Source organism: Babjeviella inositovora (genome assembly GCF_001661335.1).
Source record: "Babjeviella inositovora NRRL Y-12698 unplaced genomic scaffold BABINscaffold_14, whole genome shotgun sequence".
In the NCBI taxonomy this organism is placed as follows: Eukaryota; Fungi; Ascomycota; class Pichiomycetes; order Serinales; genus Babjeviella; species Babjeviella inositovora.
Genome location: NW_017566851.1, coordinates 333,168 through 353,944, shown reverse-complemented (window position 1 = coordinate 353,944; position 20,777 = coordinate 333,168). Strand labels below are relative to the sequence as shown.

The following is a 20,777-nucleotide window of genomic DNA, read 5'->3' as shown; positions in this document are numbered from 1 at the left end:
ATATTATTAACCCTCTTTCTATATACTAATGCTCATCCCGATCTGGAAAATCGGTGTGATTGAAACTTGAGTCAAGATATTAGCCTGAAAGTTTTGCAGATCCGGCCACGATTATGATAAAGTATACGCTCCAACTGCTGTGCTGGATCTCCTACTCTTGAGTAAACCCCTCCCACAAGGGTCCAATTCACTCAAAGCGATCGACAAGTGCATACCATCCAAGGAGCCTTGAATAAACCTCAACTGCCCGCGGAAATAATTCTGATCGAGCTAGTTCAATTGGCATACGCGGACGGTCTCTACATCAATTCCAACGCGCTCTCGCTGACTGATCCGTACAACTCCAACACCAACTCCAAAATGATGTCCAACTCTTCCACGATGTTGGAAGTGACCAAAACGTAAGAATAAAGCAACACGTAGTCCTCGTTTTGGAGCACCAAGTCCAGACGATGGCGCACTTCGTGCAACTTGGTCAACATGCGGTCTTTCGCGTGATCGATAGAGGCGGGCTTGCTCGGAATAGGAAACCCGAGCTTCACCGCACTGGCAACCATGTACAAGATGAGAAAGATGCGATGCTGAAGCTCTTTACGTTCGCCCGCTGTGTACCTCACCACATACTCCTCATTCGGCGTTAACACACGGTCGAGCTCAATGATGGTGGACAAATTCTGAAACGAGTCTAGAATCTTGGTGGTGCTTTTCAACAACGAAGAATATGTCGCTTCGGGGAAGTTCCCCTTCAAACGGTACTCCATCGGGGCCTGTTTCAACAAGGACTCCAATTCGTTCATGATTCCGCGCACGCCCTGCTGGTCCCTGATGCCCACGAGATAGGTCAGCATGGTTTCGGGATCGTAGGAGTAGCTAAGCGGGTCACTGTTCCAAATGACACCCATCCGCAACCACAAGATGGCCAAACCGCGCTTCAAGCGACTCCTGGCACTGTTGGGAAGGACAAAGTTCGCCATGATCAACGCCCAGCATACCCCAAGCGCCACCGCCACGAATCGGTGGAACGCAATCTCACCGACAATGGGGTTGTCACCCCCTTCATTACCATCTTCATCGTCCTTCATGGTCATGGAGTAGGAATACAACGCGGTCAAGTTGTAGGTGAGCAAGATAAACCGGCCAAACGCATTGTTGGCCTTCCAGTAGATGATAATATAGAACGAAGGGACCGCAATCGCCGCGCCCACGAGAGCCAAGGCGTAAGGATGCCCCCCAGACATGTACCACACAAGACAGGCGCCATACGCCCCCATAAACGTGCCCAAAAACCTCCATTTCACGGTCATGGACGTTCCCCCAGTGGATTTGTTCATCATGATCGAATAAATAACCAACGCCCACTCTCCGCGCCACTGGGTGAAGATTTGTCGGGTGGGCTCGAGAAACGCAAAGATGGAGATGCAGAACGCCCCGATACCGACCCTGAACGCTAGCTGAATATCCACGCGTTTCAACAGCCGGAGCGAATCCCAGAGACGGTAATTCCAAGTTTTGCTGGCGACCGGGCGGGAAATGCGGGTGAGTTTGGTCAACGCCGAGTTGAGGTTGCGCTCGTTCGTTGGATGGTTGTAAGCAATGCCTTTGCGAGACTCCAAGGGTGAGCGGTTCCAGAATTTGAGCCAGTTGAACGTGCGAGTTTGGGTCTGGTCCTTCAAGTCACCATACTCCTCGAGACACTCTAAAAACCGCTTCAATTCGTTGGCAAACTCCTTCAAGACCGAGCTGAAGTTGCCGCAGCTGGCAGCCACCTCCTCCTGACCAACGGCCAAGTCGATATTCTGTTCCATGGAGCTGAATATCTGCTGTTTGTAGAGTTGCTGGATTGCGAGCTGCTGTTTTTCGTTGAACAAGTCGATGGCACTGGCCAAGCTGTGCTGGTAGTTAAGGGTCTCCGTGACGGGCGAATCCGGTCCCAGTTCGAACGGAATGCGTTTGAGAATCGCCTTGATCGTGAAGATAAATGACTTAAGAGAAGGCCCTAGGTGAAACACAAACACGTCAAAGAGCTTATACGGATCGATGGGGTCCTCTTGGGGGACATCGTTGACATCCTGGGCATTGAAAAACGATTGCGACCGCGACAACGTCTCGTCGACGAAGGAGTCGAGCGTGGAGCTATCGCTTTCAGGGTTTTCCTGATGGCTGCGATACGCCTGAAGCAACATCCACTGCATCTCGGCGGAGCCTCGCAACCCGTCGAGAAGCCGTACCAACGCGGTGGTTGAGCTGACCAACTTCTTGAACACCCCGTACTCGCCTTCTCTGCCGCTGACGTACAATTCGTACTGGGCCTCTTCAAGCGAAGCGTTTAGCGATGCAATGTTCAGCTTCATCCGCGAGTACAACATCACGGCGTCCTTCAGGTTGATGTTTTCGCCGACCAAAAACTTGTGCGAAACATTCGACAATAGGCTCGACATGAGATTGCAGCTTTCGTTCAAGCTCGCACGGAGATTGTCCACCGCTGACGTCGGCCAGATAAGGAAACAAACAGCACAAGACAAGCACGTCCCGAGACAGACGATACCAAAGGTGGATTTGAGCTTCTCCACGGGAATGGCGCCCGCGTGGAGACTGCCCTCGCGGATAACGGTGGAGATGATGGAAATGGAGGCCAACGAACAGGCGGTGTTGAACGTGGGTTTAGAGATCTTTTGCTTCCAGAACGAAATGACCCCAAGCGCCGCCGAAGAGCAGACAAGATCCACCACGTAGCTGAGCTCATCCTGACCGTGGGTGTAGCAGTAGGCCGCGAGCAAACCGCAGGAGAACGACACGGCAAAGCTGAACGCAATGGAGACAGAGACGAAGATGAGCGACTGGTACATCGAGCCGCGGGTGCGGTACGGATGGAAGTAGACCGCGACGGTTGCCACCACGTGTTTCGAGTCTGTGTGGCCGATAAAGTCGGAGAGGGGCTGGTAGTAGACCGCAAGCGAGGCTAGAAGGTATGTCAAGGCACATTTCATGACCGCTCTAAACTTTTCAGAGACGACAAGAGCGGCGATCCGGCGAAGGAAAACGGTGGTACCCGGAAAGAGGTTTCGGTTAGTAGATACAGGCGGCTGGGTGCCGTAAGTGGTGTGATTGCTTATTAGCAGCGTGGTTTCATCGTCGAATGATGGGTGCTCCCGAATGTACGACTGGATGTGGACCCTTTCGCCTGTTTCGGGGAGAATGAGCGAGCCCTGGCGGTGTACCGTGCGCCGTGCGGTGTCAAAAGAGAAGTCAGAGCGGTGGCTAGGCGCCAGTCGCTGTGAGTGTTTGACCGACTGGTGAGCCATCGTGAGCACTTTGATACATTCGTCGTCATCGTCAGAGAGTGCTTCGTCTGCAGCCGGATGGTTTGGCGAGGACATGGCAGAATGGTCAATCGAGGAAGGACGTTAGTTAGGATGCGGGGATTTGATAAATTACGGAAATTGATAGCATAGGTGATACTGAAACAAAGACACGGAGATGATGAAGTAAATGTCTTCGGGCCTTAAACGCTAACAGAGCATACATGTAAGCAGGATACCAGGATTCCAAGTCACGTGCATGATACTTTTTCGGTGTGGTCATGTGACCATTAGCTTGTTTACCTGTTGGCAAAAAAAAGAACCGTGCAGGGCAAAGCATTTCCGATATACTGGATTCGGAGCTCAGAGGCTGTGGGGGATCACCCCACGTAAAGCAGCAGAAGATCTGTCAACCGCTTTGAATCTTTACAGTGGGTAGAGAAAAGGCACATAAATTTGATGGCCGAGATGGAGAGCCTTATAATTGATGCAATTTCCCAATCACGGTAGGGGTTTCCAAAGCTTCCGCCTAACGCCAATCCGCAAATGATTGGAGTACTCACCCCGTGCATGTTTTGGCGGCTCACCTGATGGAACGCTCACTCGGGGAATGCTTGCTTTTGTGGCTTTGCTACACTATTGTTGCCATATTTGATTCCTCTAGGTTGTGCGGAGATATGAAGGAGAAGCGGGGATGCAGATTACTAAACAAAGCGCCTGGCAAACCTTATCTAGGCGACTGCTGGTGGATACAGGGAGTGATCCATTTCTGGTTCATCGTTTGGATCAAAGCAATGTTCATGGTTCGAGTCCTGCAAATGACCTAACTTAAACCGCAATCAGAAATTGGTCCAGAGTAAGACATTACAACGCAGGTACGCGCGGCTACTGATGAGAAGTGTAAGCGGGGCACAGTTACACAGGATACTTATTATACGTGTAGCGTTGCAATATATTGTTGTGCGGGCTCTTTCCCCAGCTATATCTAACCGCGGAACACTGGCATCCCAAAACATGGTACTTTGGTCCCCCTAAGAGCCAAGCTTTTCGCAGCACAATTAACCCTATCTATGCCGGTTAATAACCTTATTTCTAATGCGTGTATTCTGTGTTACGTACACTGGTGTCATCGTGCACGTGCTCTGCTTATCAGTTCCCAATTAATTACCCCCTGGCTTATCTGTCAACTAACGTTTCCTTGATCCGATCTTAACAGAGGAACCAACTGTGGCGGAAAAGAAAAGGACAGGGTATTTCATTGAACAGGCATACAATTCTCTTCCGATGGCTTTGGAATAGGCCCGAAGTGTGCGCTATTCAAACTCCCACGCCTCATGCCACGTCAAATAACTCCGAGCCTTCAGGCGGCGTTGGCGAATATCCTGCACGTTCAGCATTGCCCCCTCCTCTAACAATAGCCGAATGTTCTGATATTCTCCCCCGTCACAGAGCGCGTCAAAAGAAACGCAATTGCAAACTGGGACCTAGATTAGCCGCGTATTGAATTATTTAAGCGCCACCTTCGCAGTTTCATCTCCGTCGCACGCCCTCCATTGCTCTTAGTATTAAAGTGCTACCGTTGCTGGCCCTCCATTAGAAAAAAAAAAACACCTACTCTACACGCATATATGGCTCGCGAAGAACTATCGTACGCTAACATCTCTCGGATCACCTTCCAAGCCACCGTCCAGGTTGTGTTCATTTGTCTTGCAGGCTTCATCTGCACTAAATCTGGTCTTCTCAACTCCAATGCTCAGAAAACCATTTCGCGGTTGAACGTGGACCTTTTCACGCCCTGTTTGGTGTTCACCAAGTTGGCGCCGCTGCTTTCCTTTAAGAAGTTGATAGACTTGTTTGTCATCCCCATCTTCTTCGCCATCTCCACTGCCATCGGCTACTTGTGTTCCCGCACCACCTCCAGCCTTCTCCTGCTCAACGACGCCGAAACTGACTTTGTCACGGCCATGGCCGCGTTCGGTAACTCCAACTCGTTGCCTGTATCATTGACCCTTGCCTTGTCCTACACCTTGCCTAACTTGGACTGGGAGGATGTCGAAAATGATACCCCGGAGAAAATTGCCTCCAGAGGTATCTTGTACCTCTTGATCTTCCAGCAGTTGGGCCAGATTTTGCGTTGGTCCTGGGGCTACAACACCTTACTCAGAAAGCGTGACCCTAAGGAGATCAGACTCGTGACCACGGGTTACGTTGAGGACTCCCTTCCAGATGAAGAGACTGAGTTGATCGAACCCCGCGAATCCGAAGAACCAGAGGACACACCAATCGTCTACGAGCCTCCACTTCTGAACAGATGGGCCAAGTTCGCCTATAACGTTAGTAATAACCGTTTTGTAGCCAGGTTCATGGGTTTCATGAATCCTCCGTTGTACTCGATGTTGTTGGCTGTGATTGTGGCCACCATCACCCCGATTCAGCAGGAGCTCTACGTCAAGGAGTCGTTTTTGAACCACACCCTTGCTTCTGCCATCAGACAGCTTGGATCTGTCTCTATTCCTCTCATTTTGATCTGTCTCGGGTCCAATTTAGCACCGTCTAATGACATCCCACCACCGACCCGCCACTACAACCGTATTGTGTTTGCCTCGTTAGTCTCGCGCATGGTGTTGCCGCTGTTGTTGTTGTTACCGCTTATTGCCGTGGCTGTCAAGTACTTCCAGATCTCCATTTTGGACGACCCGATCTTCTTGGTGGTGAGCTTCATCTTGACAGTCTCGCCGCCCGCCATCCAGTTGTCGCAGATCTGCCAGTTGAACGATCTCTTTCAAAGAGAGATGGCGGGCGTCTTGTTCTGGGGCTATGTTGTCTTGACCTTGCCCACCACCATTGCCATTGTTGTGGGAGCCCTAGAGGTGTTGGAATGGGCTGAGGGTCCGGGTATGGGTACCGGTACCGTTAAGGCAATATTTTGGTAGTAGTCACACGGATCTGAGCACAGTAAATGCAGGCTGTCTTAGCTCGTCATGACTTGTATAATACAGAAGTTCACTATATGATGCAATGGGGTGATAAATATGAAACTAATGGAATCATACGTTGTAGTATGAGGGGGGACGAAGATCAATTAAATCGGGGCGTGGGTATCTGGGTTAAACTGGCTATATTAATAGACATGGCCAGGGAGGATATAGCAGTGAAAGAAAGGAAAACCATACGAAAAGGACTATACTAATTGAGTAGAGGAAAACAAAAAAGGGTGCATGGGAGAAGAATGATGAGGAAAGGACAAACATATACGAAATTCGCGCGCTTTAGAAAGTACTGAGTAGCTGGACAAATACTTTAGTATTTCAAACGACACCATTGCGGTAATTTAGACACTATTTTTTAATGTACTTTAAAGGATCGCAATGGAATTCAGGAATATCAATAGCTTCAACTTTCCAGTTATTACAGGCGAAACTAACCAAATCTTCTCTAGTCACGTGCGTGCCGCACCTCTTGCCTTCGTGTTTTAACGTCAACATCGACGTACAACAATCCATCTTTGCTGGCCCCCTCCCCAATCTGAGGCTAGCTAACCCCAAGCCAACCCATTCCGACGTGAATCTACGCGCTATAACTATAATTAGTTATCTATTGGATTATAGCCCTCTATAACGACTCACAGCCTAACATGGTATGTACTCCTTGCGGTTCGATGGAAGTCATACTAACCTTTAGTGGTGGCCCTCGGTTTTGTGCTTTTCACTTGCGCTCGTGCTCGCACTCTATGGGATCAATAAGCACATTCGCGTCTTTCGCCAGAAATGGTACCTCGCGCTGGCGCTCAGCGTCGCGATATACATCCCGGTCTCCATCATCTTCCTCCTTCCAATCGACCTCATTTCGTCGCAGAACAGTGCTGACGCAAACCAGTGGTTCCAGTTACCCGCCAGAGTTATTGCAGTCTGCTGGAGATCTACCTACTGGACGGCATTCTTTCTCACGTGGACCATCTTGCCAGTGCTCCAGGAGTTCTATGACTCTGGCCACCACAAGCCGATGCTTCGGCTCAAGGACTCGTTGCGCACCAATCTCAAGTACCAGTTGGCTATGCTTGTTGCTGGCTTACTCGGGCTCTTGTACCTCGTATTTTCTGTGGGCTTGACGTTTGCCAGCTTAAAGTCGCTTGTTATTGCGTTATCGCACTCCTACTCGTTGATTCTCGCATTATGGTTCATGAGCTACGGGTTAGTCAACCTTCCGCGCGACTACTGGCTCTTAGGCAGCCCGCAGCGCTACCTCAACCGCTGCTACGTGGAAATCACAACGGCCAATGACACCATCGAGGATCTTAAGTACGGGCTCCAGGAAATCTCCCATGAAATTGAGCGCTTCCGCGCCATCGCGCAGGAGGACTATGACCTCCAATTCGAGTTTGGCGAGTGGCTTGTGGATTTGCAACGGCAGCTACCGGATGAAGCTACCGGCACCCAGCCCCTCCAGACGGAGCTCCAGAAACTGGACTTGACCACCAAACGCATCGTCGACTTGTCTCGGAGATTGCACCACAAGAAGCATCGCTTTATCCTGGCCATCTGTGATTTGGAGAAGGGATTCCAAGACGTGGTTAAGTTTGAAGATATCCAGGAAGCCGCCGCTTCCCGTCAGTTGCACTTCAGATACACCCAACAATCCAAATCGATGCGCCTTTTGTCAAAGCTCTTGTCCCCGAAGGCGCTCTATTTCTGCTACCAGTATGCCATTCCGCTCTACAACCGGTTTGCCTCCGTGTTAATCTGCCTCTTGTCTATCATCGTGGTGGAATCGGAGATGCTCCACTCTACCAAGTTTTCACTCGTGAACCTCTTGCTTACAGCTGCCAAGCAGCTTGCGCCCGTGAAGTTTGTTATCTCCGTCGTCATGCTCACATACATGTGTATGACATCTGTTCTTTCCTTGCGCAAGAACAAGTTGTTCAATCTCAAGTACCACCTTAACGACGGCGGTTTGTCCGATCCTGTTTCTTGCCTCTTCTACGCGACCTACGCGTGCCGTTTGACCCTCCCGCTCAGCTATAACTTCTTGACCTTGCTTGTGGACAGAAGCTCTGGCTTTGAGCTGTTCTTGGGAAAGTCCATTAACTTGACCGTGCTCGGTGAGGGCTTCAACTCTTGGTTGCCACGCTTTATCTTGGTTCCGTTGGTGTTCAACTACTTCAACCTCTTTGAAAAGATCAAGGATAAACTAGGCTTCAACATGCTCGACTATGATGAAGACGACCTCCCCGAGAGCAGGAACGGCATCGCTACCGCTACCATCGAGGAGGCCAGACACGTCGTAAACAAGCACATGGCGAAGCTCAATGCCGAAACGAACCCAAATTTACGGGCGTTCAGATTGTCCACCCCGGGTAGACACAGCCCCGTGAGATCCGAGAATTTCTCCGAGTCCATCGACAACCTTGCCAACATGCAATACAACCAGAACCGCAGCCAGTTCAACGAGTCGTTGATGCGTCGCGAGGAAGAGTCGTTTCCGCCCGTGGCCGAGACCAACAGTAGCGGAGGGATGTGGACGTCGCTCAAGTCGGCCGTCGGGGGAGTGTTTACGTCGAGCAGTGGCAGGGTGCAGATTCCAAGTCGTGATTCCGATGACGAAGACTTGGTGTTGTAATGAACATGTGTATATATTATTTGACGCCAATTTATAAGGCGGGGGGAGGGTACGGTAGCTTGGGTTTTGTTAGGTCAAAGCTGGAGGTATAACAATGTACGTTTTAAGTATTGGTTGGTAGAGCTCTTGCACGAACTTGTATATTACACTACTTCTTCTCGAAAACTTCTCTCTCCAACGCTTGCAAGGCCTCCTTATACACAGCCTCTTCGGTTTCGTTCACCTTTTCTATCACAACCCCGCGTTCCTTGTCCTCCTCGGCGGTGACAATCACCTTGGATCTCTCGACATCCCTCATCAACTTCATAAACCATTTGAACTCACCGTTACCCACGAGCAACGAGTAGGAGTCACCATCCTGGTTTGCTCTGGCAGTTCTTCCGACCCTGTGGACGTATTCCCTGGCGGAATTGGGTAAATCGTAGTTGACGACGGAGCGAATGGTGGAAATGTCCAACCCTCTGGCGATTAAATCTGTCGCAATCAACACGTTCACGGTGCCGGCGGAAAACTGGGCCAAAATCTTGGTCCGTGCCGCGGTGGAAATTGTCGAGTTCACGTACTGGATGCTCAACGGCCCAGCGCTGAACGAGAAGTGCTTTGTGGCCAAGATCTGCAAGAGACGGGTCAATCTGATGGAGGATTCGTTCGACTTGGTGAAGACCAACACGTTGGACCTCAACTTTGGGTTGGAATACAACAACTTCAAGAGAAGCAATGGCTTGAACCCGATCTGCGATGAGGACGAAAGTCTCACCGTGTACTCAGTCAACGCCTTTGGCACGGTAAACATTTCGTTCACCAACTCGTGAGAGTCGTTGACTACCAAAATCCGTGGCTGCTGGAACTTCAAGCCGGTTAACTTACCGGCATCGGTGGTGAGGGTTGCGGAAAAGATCATTTTTGTCAAGGGTGGCACCCACTTTTTGTTGGTGATTGTGTTTTTATTCCCCTGGTCGCGGTCGATGGTGGAAATTAACGTCTCCGCCCAGTTCTGGAACGACTGGTTCAACAATCTATCGGCCTCATCGATGACCAACCACTGCAAGCTCACCAAATCGACAGATTTCATGGTCAAATGATCGACCAATCTCCCGGGGGTCGACACAATGATATCTGGGCAGTTGGCAAGCAACTTCTCATGCTCTTCCTTGAGCGATATGTCGTTCTTCAACGTGGCGATATGCAAGTTTGTCCCCTTCGCGAGCGCGCTCAACGTCGCACGGACCTGGTTGATCAAAGGCTTTGTTGGAACCAAAACGATGGCCCTGAGACGCGGCACAATGCGGCTACTTAATGACTGAATAAGGGGAATGGAGTAGGCAAGCGTTTTACCAGATCCGGTGGAAGCGTTCACTAGCAAATCTCCGTGGGAGTCTGGTGCAAGCTGGTTGGTTTTGATTTCCGGTAATAGTTTGTCCAACACACCCACCTGAACCGAAAAGGCGTTCCTGAACCCACCAGCCTCCAAGTTACGGAGCAAGGTGGGGTGGAGCGCGTACGTATCGAACGGCTTGGTGGTGGTGGTGTCCACGAAGTCCACCTTCCCTAGCCAGTCCAAGCTAGAGGTGTTGATGCGCGATAATCGTTGGTCTCTGGGTAAATCTGGCTGGGGTAACGGCACCAAATCGTGCTTCTCCGTCAAGGCATCTTCGTCTTCGGAGGAAGACTCGGCATCCTCTACATTTGTGGTTGAGGACTTGAATCTCTGAAAGACTGAGGTGAATTTGGCATCAATGGGGATGTCTTTTGATTCCACGGTTTTAGTTGAAGAGCTTTCATCGACATCCATGGTGTCTGGATCGGCACCAGACACTGTTTCACTATCAGATGCACTATCAGATTCATTGTCGGAATTATTGTCGGAGTTATTATCAGATTCATTATCAGAGTTATTGTCGGAATCCTCAGAGCTGGAGCTACTGTCATCACTCTCACTCATCTGTTCATCGCTGTCGTTGCTCAATCTTCTCTTCTTGGATTCATTCTTGACAGATGTAGAGGTTAGACTACCTGGATCGAAACGGGCGGCAAACATCTGTAGTTAACGGCGATATCCCTGTGTATTACTGACTATCTGGTGCTTCAAGGGTTATATCAGGTCATCCTGACCATGCATGAATTTTTTTTCAGCACCTAAATGCCGGATATAATGCTAGTATGGCGGTAGCTTAATTTCCTGCGTTTAAAAACATTTCAATGGTGTGTGCAGGATAATACTTGACTTGTACTCCGGGGAACCAATATCTAATGGGAGAAGTTCGTGGCGGCCCTCTAAATGGAGGAAAAGTGACAACTGAAATAAGCCGTATACAAAGGGGGGTTTTAGGGCTCGGCAAAGTTAGCGGGTAGCGTCACGTTAGAATACAGGCTGAGAAGAAAGTTAGCTGTTCGCCTAGAATTAAGGTTAAGCCTTGATGGGCATGTTAGCGAGCTCAGCTGGGTAATACATTAGACATTAGAGTATACTTGTGTGCAGCCTGTGGCCACCAAGAATTCTGTAATTCCATCTATTTGCGGTATGTTATCGGTGAAAATATGAAAAGTTCTGGCCTATCACCGCGGTGTGGTTCGATTTTTCTGTTAGATCGTGTTGTGGCGTGAGAGGAGCCCACTTTGGACCATGTTGTTACAATTAGGCGAATAGCAAATGTAGTTATTCGATAGATTGAAATCCATCGTGTAAAACGTTTTTAGCGAGGTGCTGCGGTCTGAAAATTGCAAACAGGTGTCAACCCACCCCAATGACACAACTGGCAATACTCGAATTTGTGATTTTTTGCAAGCCAATCTAATTATTGATATTGAATCAATTCAGAGCTTTTGCTAAAAGACCCCAGAGAGATATTCATCGCCTAACTTTCGTTTGCCTGGTGGCCAATTTTTTCACCGCGGTTGTAACTACATGTACAAATGAGTGTCTACTTGGTGTATGTCCGAGTCATGTTCGATATAATCTCCTGTCAACCACACTGTTCCCTCGATAAGAAATAGGAGTCATCATTTACCACACCGTCCGCTCTGATGACCCTCCCCAAGAAATAGGATCTCCAATTATCACATTGTCCTCTCATCAAGAAAAAAAGAATCACCAATCACCACACCAAAGAATAGAAATCATCAATTTTAATCGCTACTTTTCGTACGGCGTTTTATAAGACCAACCTACACAGTCCCGTTAGGCCGTTTCTGCCTTTATCACAGCTCCTCCACTGGCTAGCCCTTTAGAATTTCCGCGACAAAACTGTGGCTCGAGGTTCAGGAAAACGGCGATCTAAATTCATGGGTATACTCCCACTATCCAGTCTGACGGTACAGTCCCGTCTGTTGATTGTGTAGAAGCCCGCTTCAGGGGATTGTAATAAGATCCAATAAAACCGAGCGAGCTCCACCTTTCCGGTACCGGCTGGAACACCTTCATCGGGAGATTGTGGAATCCAAAGGTGCCTCTGCGGACAAGGATCCTTCTCTTTCTACATTAATTACAAAACATGGACCCCGCTCCTCAAAGATGAATGAGACATATTGTAGGGGCTTGGCAACCCTATAATCACGTCAGTTGCATCCACAGTCTCGAATGCCCTCCGAATAAAATGGTCCGGCGCTATTTTTAAATAGAAAAACTGGCTAGTTACCAGATTTATTAACCATACTCACAACATACCCATCACGTGTGATTGTGTTATCTATATTTTCGGCGTAGGAAAATCCCTGCCCACGTCTAATTGAGATTACAGTTCCTGCAACGGCGATGGCACCCCCCTTCAATTGGGATAAAACGCACCTCATGCATGCATACGAAGAAAATTTTCCGCAACAGACATATGTCAAGTCCTTGAAGGAACTGTGGCTTCTGATTGGGTCCACAGGATACCTATTCGCCATAATCATTCGCAATATGGTTGCTGAGATGAAGTGTCTGTTTAAATCACCTAAAACAAGCCCCGATGGGCAACACTCTAAATGGCTGGTGCTGTGGATCATAGGGCTACATCCATGGTGTACTAGAAACGATTCCATAAAAGATCACGGGTGTAGCAGTGTAAATTTAACGCTTTCGCCCCGGATGAAGTATGCGATATGTTGGACGCTAAGCTTACCCATCTACGCGCCGCCGGAGCCCAGCATACATCCTCCGCTGACGGAGCTACCCGCTCTGTAAGGCCTAGAGGCAGACGAAACTGTGGCTTGTATCACACTAGACCGTTCTGTCATCCAGCCCTTCAGGAGTCAGCTATTATGCATCTAACAGCCGCAGGTATTATGTCGCATAGAAAATTTGACTCGCGGTCACGGCGTTATGGATTTCTTTTCCGTACCACAAGCCGCACACCTGTTGGTTCTGAAAGCGCACGGGTCTCAAAAGAAACTATGGTTAACCTTTGTGTCGTCCCGTTTAGAGGAGTGCACATTTCCCTACCAATATGCACCTGCACCAAGACTTTTCTTTCTTTTACGGGCTTCTCTTAGTCACCACACATGCCGGAAAGAAGCGATGGAACAGGTTTGTATATAAACGGTGTCGAGCCACCCTCTTTTCGCTTCTTTTGCTTTGCCTGTATCAGTGCTTTTTGGGGTTATATCTTTTTTTTCAAAAAAAAAAAAAATAAGCCAACGGTTCATCAATCTACAATGGGTGTCAAAATTCCGTCCGCTATCCAGAACTGGGGTTCCAAGAAGAACTCCTCCGAAGACTTGCAATATGATGAGTCCAACTCCTTCGACGGTGAAGCCGCGGTCATTGAGTTGGACCGCAACAAGAAGGAGATCGGCTACTTCTCGGCCGCCTCTTTGATCTGCAACCGTATGCTTGGTGCTGGTATTTTCTCCGTGTCCTCAACCATCTACGCATTGGCTGGTTCTGTGGGTACCGCCTTGCTCTTGTGGTTTGTCGGCTCTTTGATTGCCATGGCTGGTTTGTTTGTGTACATGGAGTTTGGGGTTGCGATCCCAAGAAACGGTGGGGAAAAGAACTACTTGGAGTACGTGTACAACAAGCCAAGGTTCTTGGCCACCGCGATGTATGCCACCTACGTATTTTTCCTTGGTTGGGCCGCTGGTAACTCCATCGTGGTCGGTGAGTACATCTTGAACGCTGCTAACGTTGAGGTGACCCAGTGGAACTCTCGTGGGATCGGTATCGCCGTCATCACCTTCTGTTTCCTCATTAACGGTACCTCTATCAAGGCCGGGTTGTGGTTGCAGAACGTCTTGGGTGTCTTCAAGGTTGGTATCATTCTCTTTATCTCCGTTACCGGCTGGGTTGCCTTGGGCGGTGGGTTGAAGACCAACGACTTTAAGCCAACCGGCAACTTCACCAACGCTTTTGCCGGTGAAGCCCCTACCGGGTATGGGGTTGTCAATGCCTTGTACAACGTCATTTGGTCCTACATCGGCTACTCCAACGCTAACTACGCGTTGGGTGAAATCAAGGACCCGGTCAAGACGTTGAAATACTCCGCCCCAATTGCGCTTGTTGTCTTGTCCATTATCTACATGTTTGTCAACATTGCCTATTTTGCGGTGGTTCCTAAGGAAGTAATTGCCGACTCCGGGAGAATCTTGGCCGCGCACTTCTTCAGAATCGCTTTCGGTGAGACTGCTGAAAAGGCCTGCTCCGTCTTTGTTGCCTTGTCCGCGTTGGGTAACGTGTTATCGGTTATCTTCTCTCAGGGGAGAATCATCCAGCAGTTGGGGAGAGAAGGTGTTTTGCCGTTCTCTCGTTTCTTTGCCACCTCTAGACCGTTCAACTCTCCTTTTGTCGGTTTGTTCCAGCACTGGGTTGTCTGTGTTATCACGATCATCGCCCCACCTCCAGGTGATGCGTACAACTTTGTCATGAATTTGATTTCCTACCCATTGAACTTGGTCAACCTTGCCGTGGCCGTGGGTTTGTTGTACGTCAACTGGAAGGCCAGCAGGGGTTTGGTCGAATGGAACCCAAAAATCAAGGCGACGTTCCCTGTCACCCTTTTCTTTGCCTTGGCCTCCTTGTACTTGGTTGCCGCTCCGTACATTCCGCCAACCGGTGGCCAGAGTGTCTACAAAAGCTTGCCCTACTGGATTCATCCGGTCACTACCTGGGGTATCGTGGCCGTTGGTATCATCTACTGGCTCGTCTGGAGTGTTGCCATGCCGAGATTCGGTGGCTACACTTTGATGGCCAAGGAGGTTATTGGTGATGACGGTTTCTGGAGAAATCGCTTCTTCCACGTCCCAAGTGACGTCACCGACAAGGAAGACTACGTTGTCAAGATTATGGAACAGGAAGAAGGTGAAAAGGTGAACTTCGGAGAAGTTACCAGAGCCACCGATTCCAATACCGACGGCGCCAGCAGCTACGAGAGCCCTGCCCGTTAAAGTGCCGCATTAACCATGTGCACATATTCCGAATTGATTGATTTCAACAGCTATCGGTTCCTGCTCCGTCACCCATTAATTGAGTACTTTATATTTTTCATTTTACTTTGCTTTCTAATCTCGTTCAATTTTTTTTTTCTGTCGCTGCATTCTTTTTTGTTTTATTGCTTCTGGAGGTTTGTTTTTGGGTAGTATTTTCAACAGATATACTATAGCGGTGATTTGCTGAATCACCCGGGATTTAGTTATCCCGTTATTGTCTATTTAATGATACCTGTTTTGATTTCGTTAGCCCACTGTAATTATGTTTAACGGTGTATTGAAGCAAAGACCTCAACCCGATAGATCTGGAAGCACTAGACCAAACCTCTATGAAAGGATTCCTCAAACACAGCCTGACGTATAGAAACTCACTGGGACAGCTTCAGACTTACTACCCATCGTTTTCTCTCTTTCCTTTCCCCATTATATTGAAACAGCCTCGTCCTCATACCTCTGGTTTATGTATTTTTGATGAAAACATATCCATGAGTCATTACTAATCAGGAAATACGATTTTAAAAGCAAAGGACTATAACAGGGATGATGAGAATGTTAGGAGATATGATACATGCTACATGCGCTGCCTTAATACTAAATTCAAAACGTGGCGGACGAATGTTTGGTTTATGGGTCTTATCCCTTGAGTCCTTCACCTCTACTGGCTTATGGCACTGAGGATACTACCGGGACTGCGAGCGATATCGATGCTGTACTTCCATCATCAGATAGCACGGTTGAATCCTCGCTTCCTTCGATTGAGAAATCCCAGTCGACGTCTACGAGTGAAGAATTACAGTCCATTACCTGAAGGATCCCAATTACTGTCTTCCAGGACAGCAGAAGCCCCAATGTCATCTATTGGTCGACTCTGCCCTTCGATAGATATTCTCTATGCAATCTGGTGCTCGGGACTCCGTTTAAATCTGGTTACAATAAATCAAACTTTGTTCTCCCGATCCACTTTCCGTGCTTTCTAGCTGTTTCTCTGGAAGCAAGGGTTATCCTCAAGTCGCCAGTCTAAAAAGCCGAGTGCTACTATACAAATAGTCGTTGTGACTCGACTTCCACACGTTCAAAAGTGTACCCTCTGACAGGATCCAGGTCCAGCATTGTTTTTCTGACAGACCCAAGCTCGAAGCATCATACTATTACCTTAAACACCATTCTCTCTGCTTTTCATTGCTAGGAAGGCTTACTGGAGGTAGAGCACTAATTGGTAGCTCTTTGAGCTTGACGGTCTACGCAAGACGTTCAGTAATCCGCCACCTTTTTCTGAACCAGCCACCTGTACGGTAGCCTATCACTATTCTTTTTCAGGGCTAGCCACCAAGTTCAATTCCGAACGGGTATAACACCCTATGTTTGAATATGGCTGTTTCATCGCAGATAAATATTACACCTCATACTCGTGCTGGCCTGTGTTGTGGAGATTATGTGTGGTAAATACCCTTAGCTTTAGTTTTTTTTAGCCTTCTTAGTATAACGAATGCACTTTCTATAGCAGATAGGTATACGCTATGAAGTAAGCCAAAACCGCAGGAAGTGCCCAATTTTGGCTGCAAAGATCGCCGGAACTTACTCTAAACCACAAGAACCCAGGAATGTGTTTTAGCACGATCTATACAGATACTGGGGTCACCCTATGCTAGGATTTGCGAAGCTGCAGTGTACAGGTGCCGGGGGGTGTTGAATGGTCCCTTCTCTGACTAGAAAGGTTGGTCTTGTACCCCAGGAGACAGCTGTGACATTTACAAGGATAGCTCGATTTGTGTTGGAAGGAAGGTTTAGTTTTCTTTTACAGACGCATCTAATTGGAGTTATAGGACTCCTTAGAGCTGCTTCTACAAGGATTAGCCAGTCACGATTTCTAGTCGGCACTAAACTCCTACAGGGGGTGGCTTGGGGGAGAATCGATGCTAATTAAATCTGCACAGAAAATCCAACAGGGAATCCATGTCTGCCATGTGACTGTAATTCTTTCTTTTCCACCTTGATTCGTATAAGTGTTGGGCTAGTTTTATGTCAAATGTCCGCGGACTGCGATTAATCACCTTTTCCGGTTAAAACCTGTGGTGGGTTAGGGCTATCTGCAGCCGGAAAAAAAAACGTAGTCATACAAGGGTAGAGGCCTCTACGAAAAACATGGCATGTTAGCAGGATAGCTGCAGCCCTGCCCATGCTCCATTTGGCAGGAATCAATCTTGAGCATGCATATGTACGATCCAGTTTTCGAAACATGCCCCTTTGAGTCGAACTAAAACAAGGTTGTTGATACTTGTCAACACTTGCCACCACTTGGGTATACGTGTCCCGTACTAAAGTTATGCAGGTTTAGAACTTTGGGCATTGGAGCTCAGTCACATACACATAAAGTGCAGGTAGTGCTAGTGTGGACTAGTCTGGCATGATAGGGCTTAAGATGCATGCATGAGACAAGCCTGTAGTCAAACTCCGGTGTTTCAACCAGGCCCCTGCACATTCCTCGTCGTTCTAGGCTGTTGCCTCTGTAAGGTTTCGGTCGGTCCATTGCAAATTTGTATTTTCTGTGCTACGTCACATTTTTTTTTCTTTTTGTATGTTCTTCCGAAATACGAAAAAAGCAAGAACGTCCCAGACCTGAGTAATACCGCTATCCTTGATTATCTGCGTGCCACTACGATCTAGAGCGGCCTTAATACATGGGGTTAGGGCTCTAGGTCAAAGTCGTATAAGTTAATCCCCTGTGCGATCCATTTCCATGCACCGTGCTGATCTTGTATCGACTGATGACTTTGGCTCAAAAGCACTTAAATCTTTTTCCCTCGTCACGGTCTGGAGACCAGACGCACCGATCAGTCACTGCAGTGTCTTACTGGTCGATAGTGGCTACTAGTCGGAAGCAGGCGGAATTTTTCGCGCTTGTAGATCATGATCAATTGTCACGTAGTGGAGCTATCTTGCCGATCCATGCTGCTAAGAGTCTAAGGGATAGCAAGTAAGGGACATGCAGCACGTCTTGTAAGGCATTGGGCTTTCGTAGATCTTCATACATGGTATCGGTAGTCTTGTGTGCATGACTTCTCAATACTTTACACAGATGGGGGACAAAACGGCTCCAGGCTGCGTCCGACGGACGCAGCAATAATATTTCCCAGCCATCCCCTGCACTTGGGTCTTGCACCGGTTGCAAGTTTCAGGTTCCAGGAATGCGTCTTTAGTGAGACTACGTGTGCACTGGCCCAGCACAGGGCCAGGTATTTCCTGCCATGCACAAGTTTAATCTGGCTACCGTACCATTTTCTTGATTTTTACGGGAAATGAAACCCCAAGTGACGGGTCTTATTTACCCTAAAGGCCAAATCCCTATACCGCGTGGATCGTATTCACTGGGACTTGGTACGGTATCTCTACAAAGATGCTGGTCGCATGAACCATTCTAATCTCGGTAGGAATCCTCCTGGGTTCATGCTGTTGTCAATGTCAAACCAGGGGGTCTTATAGAGGCAGCTGGGTCATCTCTGTGGTACAGTCAGTGATCATCGTAGCGATGACTTTGCCCCCTCCCCCGAAACTGCAGGCTCACGGCGGTATTCCAAGGAGAGAAATGGTATACACAGGACTGGTGAATCGGGGAACCTGGACTAGGGTCTGCACGATCTATCCCTTAAGGCGGGAAGCTATACAGCTTAAACCTCAATCCACAGGTGACGGGTTACCCTCAAAAGAAGCTATTGAGCTATGTTCTACACTCAGTATATGCCCTTGGTGAATGTGAAATCTCCTAGACTCGCTTAATGGACTCATTTTCTCGTTTGTCTGAAACAGTAAGATCCCTATTGTGATACCTGCCGCATGTAATACTATTCCGGAATCCTGTATACGTGAGTGAAACGTCCGAGGTGCAGAACAAGGCAGAACCGGTTAAGGTTACACATATGCATAGGAGCAGCCCCAATAAAAACGCGGAATATGAGATTCTTCCGGTAAAGGTATCTCTCTGCTTGGATAAATCATGATTAACCCTGCCGCTGTTTCGACTGTCTTCGGACGGTAATTAGCTCGTCGGTGTGAGAGATAATCGCGGGATAGGTGTCAGGCAGAGGAACCTGAGGCTTGATGCGCGGACTGATTTCTGAGTTCAACAATAGGAATCGGCATGCCTTGCCTCCCAATGTCCTTTTTTTTTTTCTCCGAAACTGCCGTAAGTATGGGATGCATTTCCATGCCAGTCTGGGATAATCAGTCTTTTTCAGTGACATGGGACTTTTACGACCATGCCCTGGTAATAACCGGCACACTGCATATGCTAACGCAATCTCCTAGTCGATCAGAATGCAGAAATCAGCATGTAGCACAATAGGGCAATTATTTTAGAGCGATCATCGGCATGCAGTGTGGCTAGAATATTTTCTAGGAGTTTGGTGCGCTACGGCAAACTCTCCCGTCATGAAAGGTGACCTGTTGCGATCTTACAAAGACACTCAACCACGTACAAACTATACGAAGGATACATGTGGCTTTTCAATTTCAATACGTATCAACCAGAAAGGTCCGGTAATTGCAGCACGTAGGTACACCGATGTGAATATGCGAGCTCAAGTACGATACAATCACTAGTATAATGAAATATATACATATGCATCCTTTACCCAGAAGTTTAACCTTGGTTACTTTGGGGAACCAATATATGAATTTTACTAAAACTAGCTGTCTACGACAAACGAGCACGTATCTAATTATTTAGGGTTTACGCTGCCCAAATATTTGAATTTATACCAACATTTATATATGCTTAAGCGGCGGCCATATCGACATACGCGAAGCAATACACGAGTGTAAATATATATCTAGCTCACTAATTTTTTTGCCTTGCTAATAGACTTTGTGTGTTTCAAATATATTTACGTCTCTTGCGGCATTAGTTTTTGTAAATCAGTCGTCGGTAATTACGCTAACACTTTTTTTACTTAAATGTACCTGGGTCACTTGCACCAATACGCTCATACGCATGCATAGCGCTTTTGCCCCCCTTTACGGACCACAGATATATATCTTACTAGTTCTTGGAAGTGTCAACATTGTTTGACTTGACTACTGGGAACAAAATGTACACCATGTCCAAAACAAGTCATACATTCTCCAATATGGTTGAACACTCGAGTTGTACGCTGACTCCTTTTTGATACGGTTTTGACGCACTAGTTTTTAACTTCTACACTAGTGCACAATGCACCCTTACTGAGATTACGCCACTTACCATCGATAATTCTCTGGTACGTAGGCGAGGGGCACTTATACACCCGTTTTTCTTCTTCCACGTCGACTTGTAGCGTCATAGCTCTGACTTTTTGTTTTGATTGGTACTTTTACGCCCAGCATTGGTGGCCACCATTAGGAGATGCGTTGTACCAATAGAGGGCGATCCATGAAATCCTGGCGATCCACGTTGCATGCACAAGGCGGATGGGTTTCCACGTCTGA

General features: G+C 48.1%; 6 protein-coding genes across 6 annotated transcripts; 4 read left to right on the top strand and 2 right to left on the bottom strand.

Annotated features, from left to right (window-relative positions):
• Positions 1-3,697, bottom strand: BABINDRAFT_163425 (uncharacterized protein). The gene has a single exon (XM_019129907.1). It carries the CDS (start codon positions 3,375-3,377, stop codon positions 300-302), a length of 3,078 nt encoding a protein of 1,025 aa, XP_018983046.1. The 5' UTR covers positions 3,378-3,697; the 3' UTR covers positions 1-299.
• A 1,150-nt stretch (positions 3,698-4,847) lies between these two features.
• Positions 4,848-6,597, top strand: BABINDRAFT_163423 (uncharacterized protein). Its single transcript, XM_019129906.1, has one exon. The coding sequence runs from the start codon at positions 4,928-4,930 to the stop codon at positions 6,230-6,232; it is 1,305 nt and encodes a 434-aa protein (XP_018983045.1). The 5' UTR covers positions 4,848-4,927; the 3' UTR covers positions 6,233-6,597.
• On the top strand, positions 6,584-8,989 carry BABINDRAFT_97710 (LMBR1 domain-containing protein). Its single transcript, XM_019133014.1, has 2 exons — positions 6,584-6,936; positions 6,981-8,989. The coding sequence occupies exons 1-2, from the start codon at positions 6,934-6,936 to the stop codon at positions 8,913-8,915; spliced, it is 1,938 nt and encodes a 645-aa protein (XP_018983044.1). The 5' UTR covers positions 6,584-6,933; the 3' UTR covers positions 8,916-8,989.
• An 80-nt stretch (positions 8,990-9,069) lies between these two features.
• BABINDRAFT_26411 (putative ATP-dependent RNA helicase) lies at positions 9,070-10,713 on the bottom strand (the record flags this gene model as incomplete). Its single annotated transcript, XM_019131378.1, has 1 exon — positions 9,070-10,713. A coding segment is annotated over one exon (1,644 nt), but the record flags the coding sequence as incomplete, so codon positions are not given.
• Positions 10,714-13,499: 2,786 nt separating this feature from the next.
• Positions 13,500-15,513, top strand: MUP1 (Mup1p). The gene has a single exon (XM_019132211.1). The coding sequence runs from the start codon at positions 13,548-13,550 to the stop codon at positions 15,273-15,275; it is 1,728 nt and encodes a 575-aa protein (XP_018983042.1). The 5' UTR covers positions 13,500-13,547; the 3' UTR covers positions 15,276-15,513.
• Positions 15,514-18,579: 3,066 nt separating this feature from the next.
• BABINDRAFT_163420 (uncharacterized protein) lies at positions 18,580-19,093 on the top strand. Its single transcript, XM_019129905.1, has one exon. It carries the CDS (start codon positions 18,844-18,846, stop codon positions 19,063-19,065), a length of 222 nt encoding a protein of 73 aa, XP_018983041.1. The 5' UTR covers positions 18,580-18,843; the 3' UTR covers positions 19,066-19,093.
• The last annotated feature ends 1,684 nt before the right edge of the window (positions 19,094-20,777 follow it).

Excerpts from the sequence above, each read along its gene's own strand:
- MUP1 (XM_019132211.1), top strand. The coding sequence starts at position 13,548 with ATGGGTGTCAAAATTCCGTCCGCTATCCAGAACTGGGGTTCCAAGAAG.
- BABINDRAFT_163425 (XM_019129907.1), bottom strand. The coding sequence starts at position 3,377 with ATGTCCTCGCCAAACCATCCGGCTGCAGACGAAGCACTCTCTGACGAT.
- BABINDRAFT_163423 (XM_019129906.1), top strand. The coding sequence starts at position 4,928 with ATGGCTCGCGAAGAACTATCGTACGCTAACATCTCTCGGATCACCTTC.
- BABINDRAFT_163420 (XM_019129905.1), top strand. The coding sequence starts at position 18,844 with ATGACTTTGCCCCCTCCCCCGAAACTGCAGGCTCACGGCGGTATTCCA.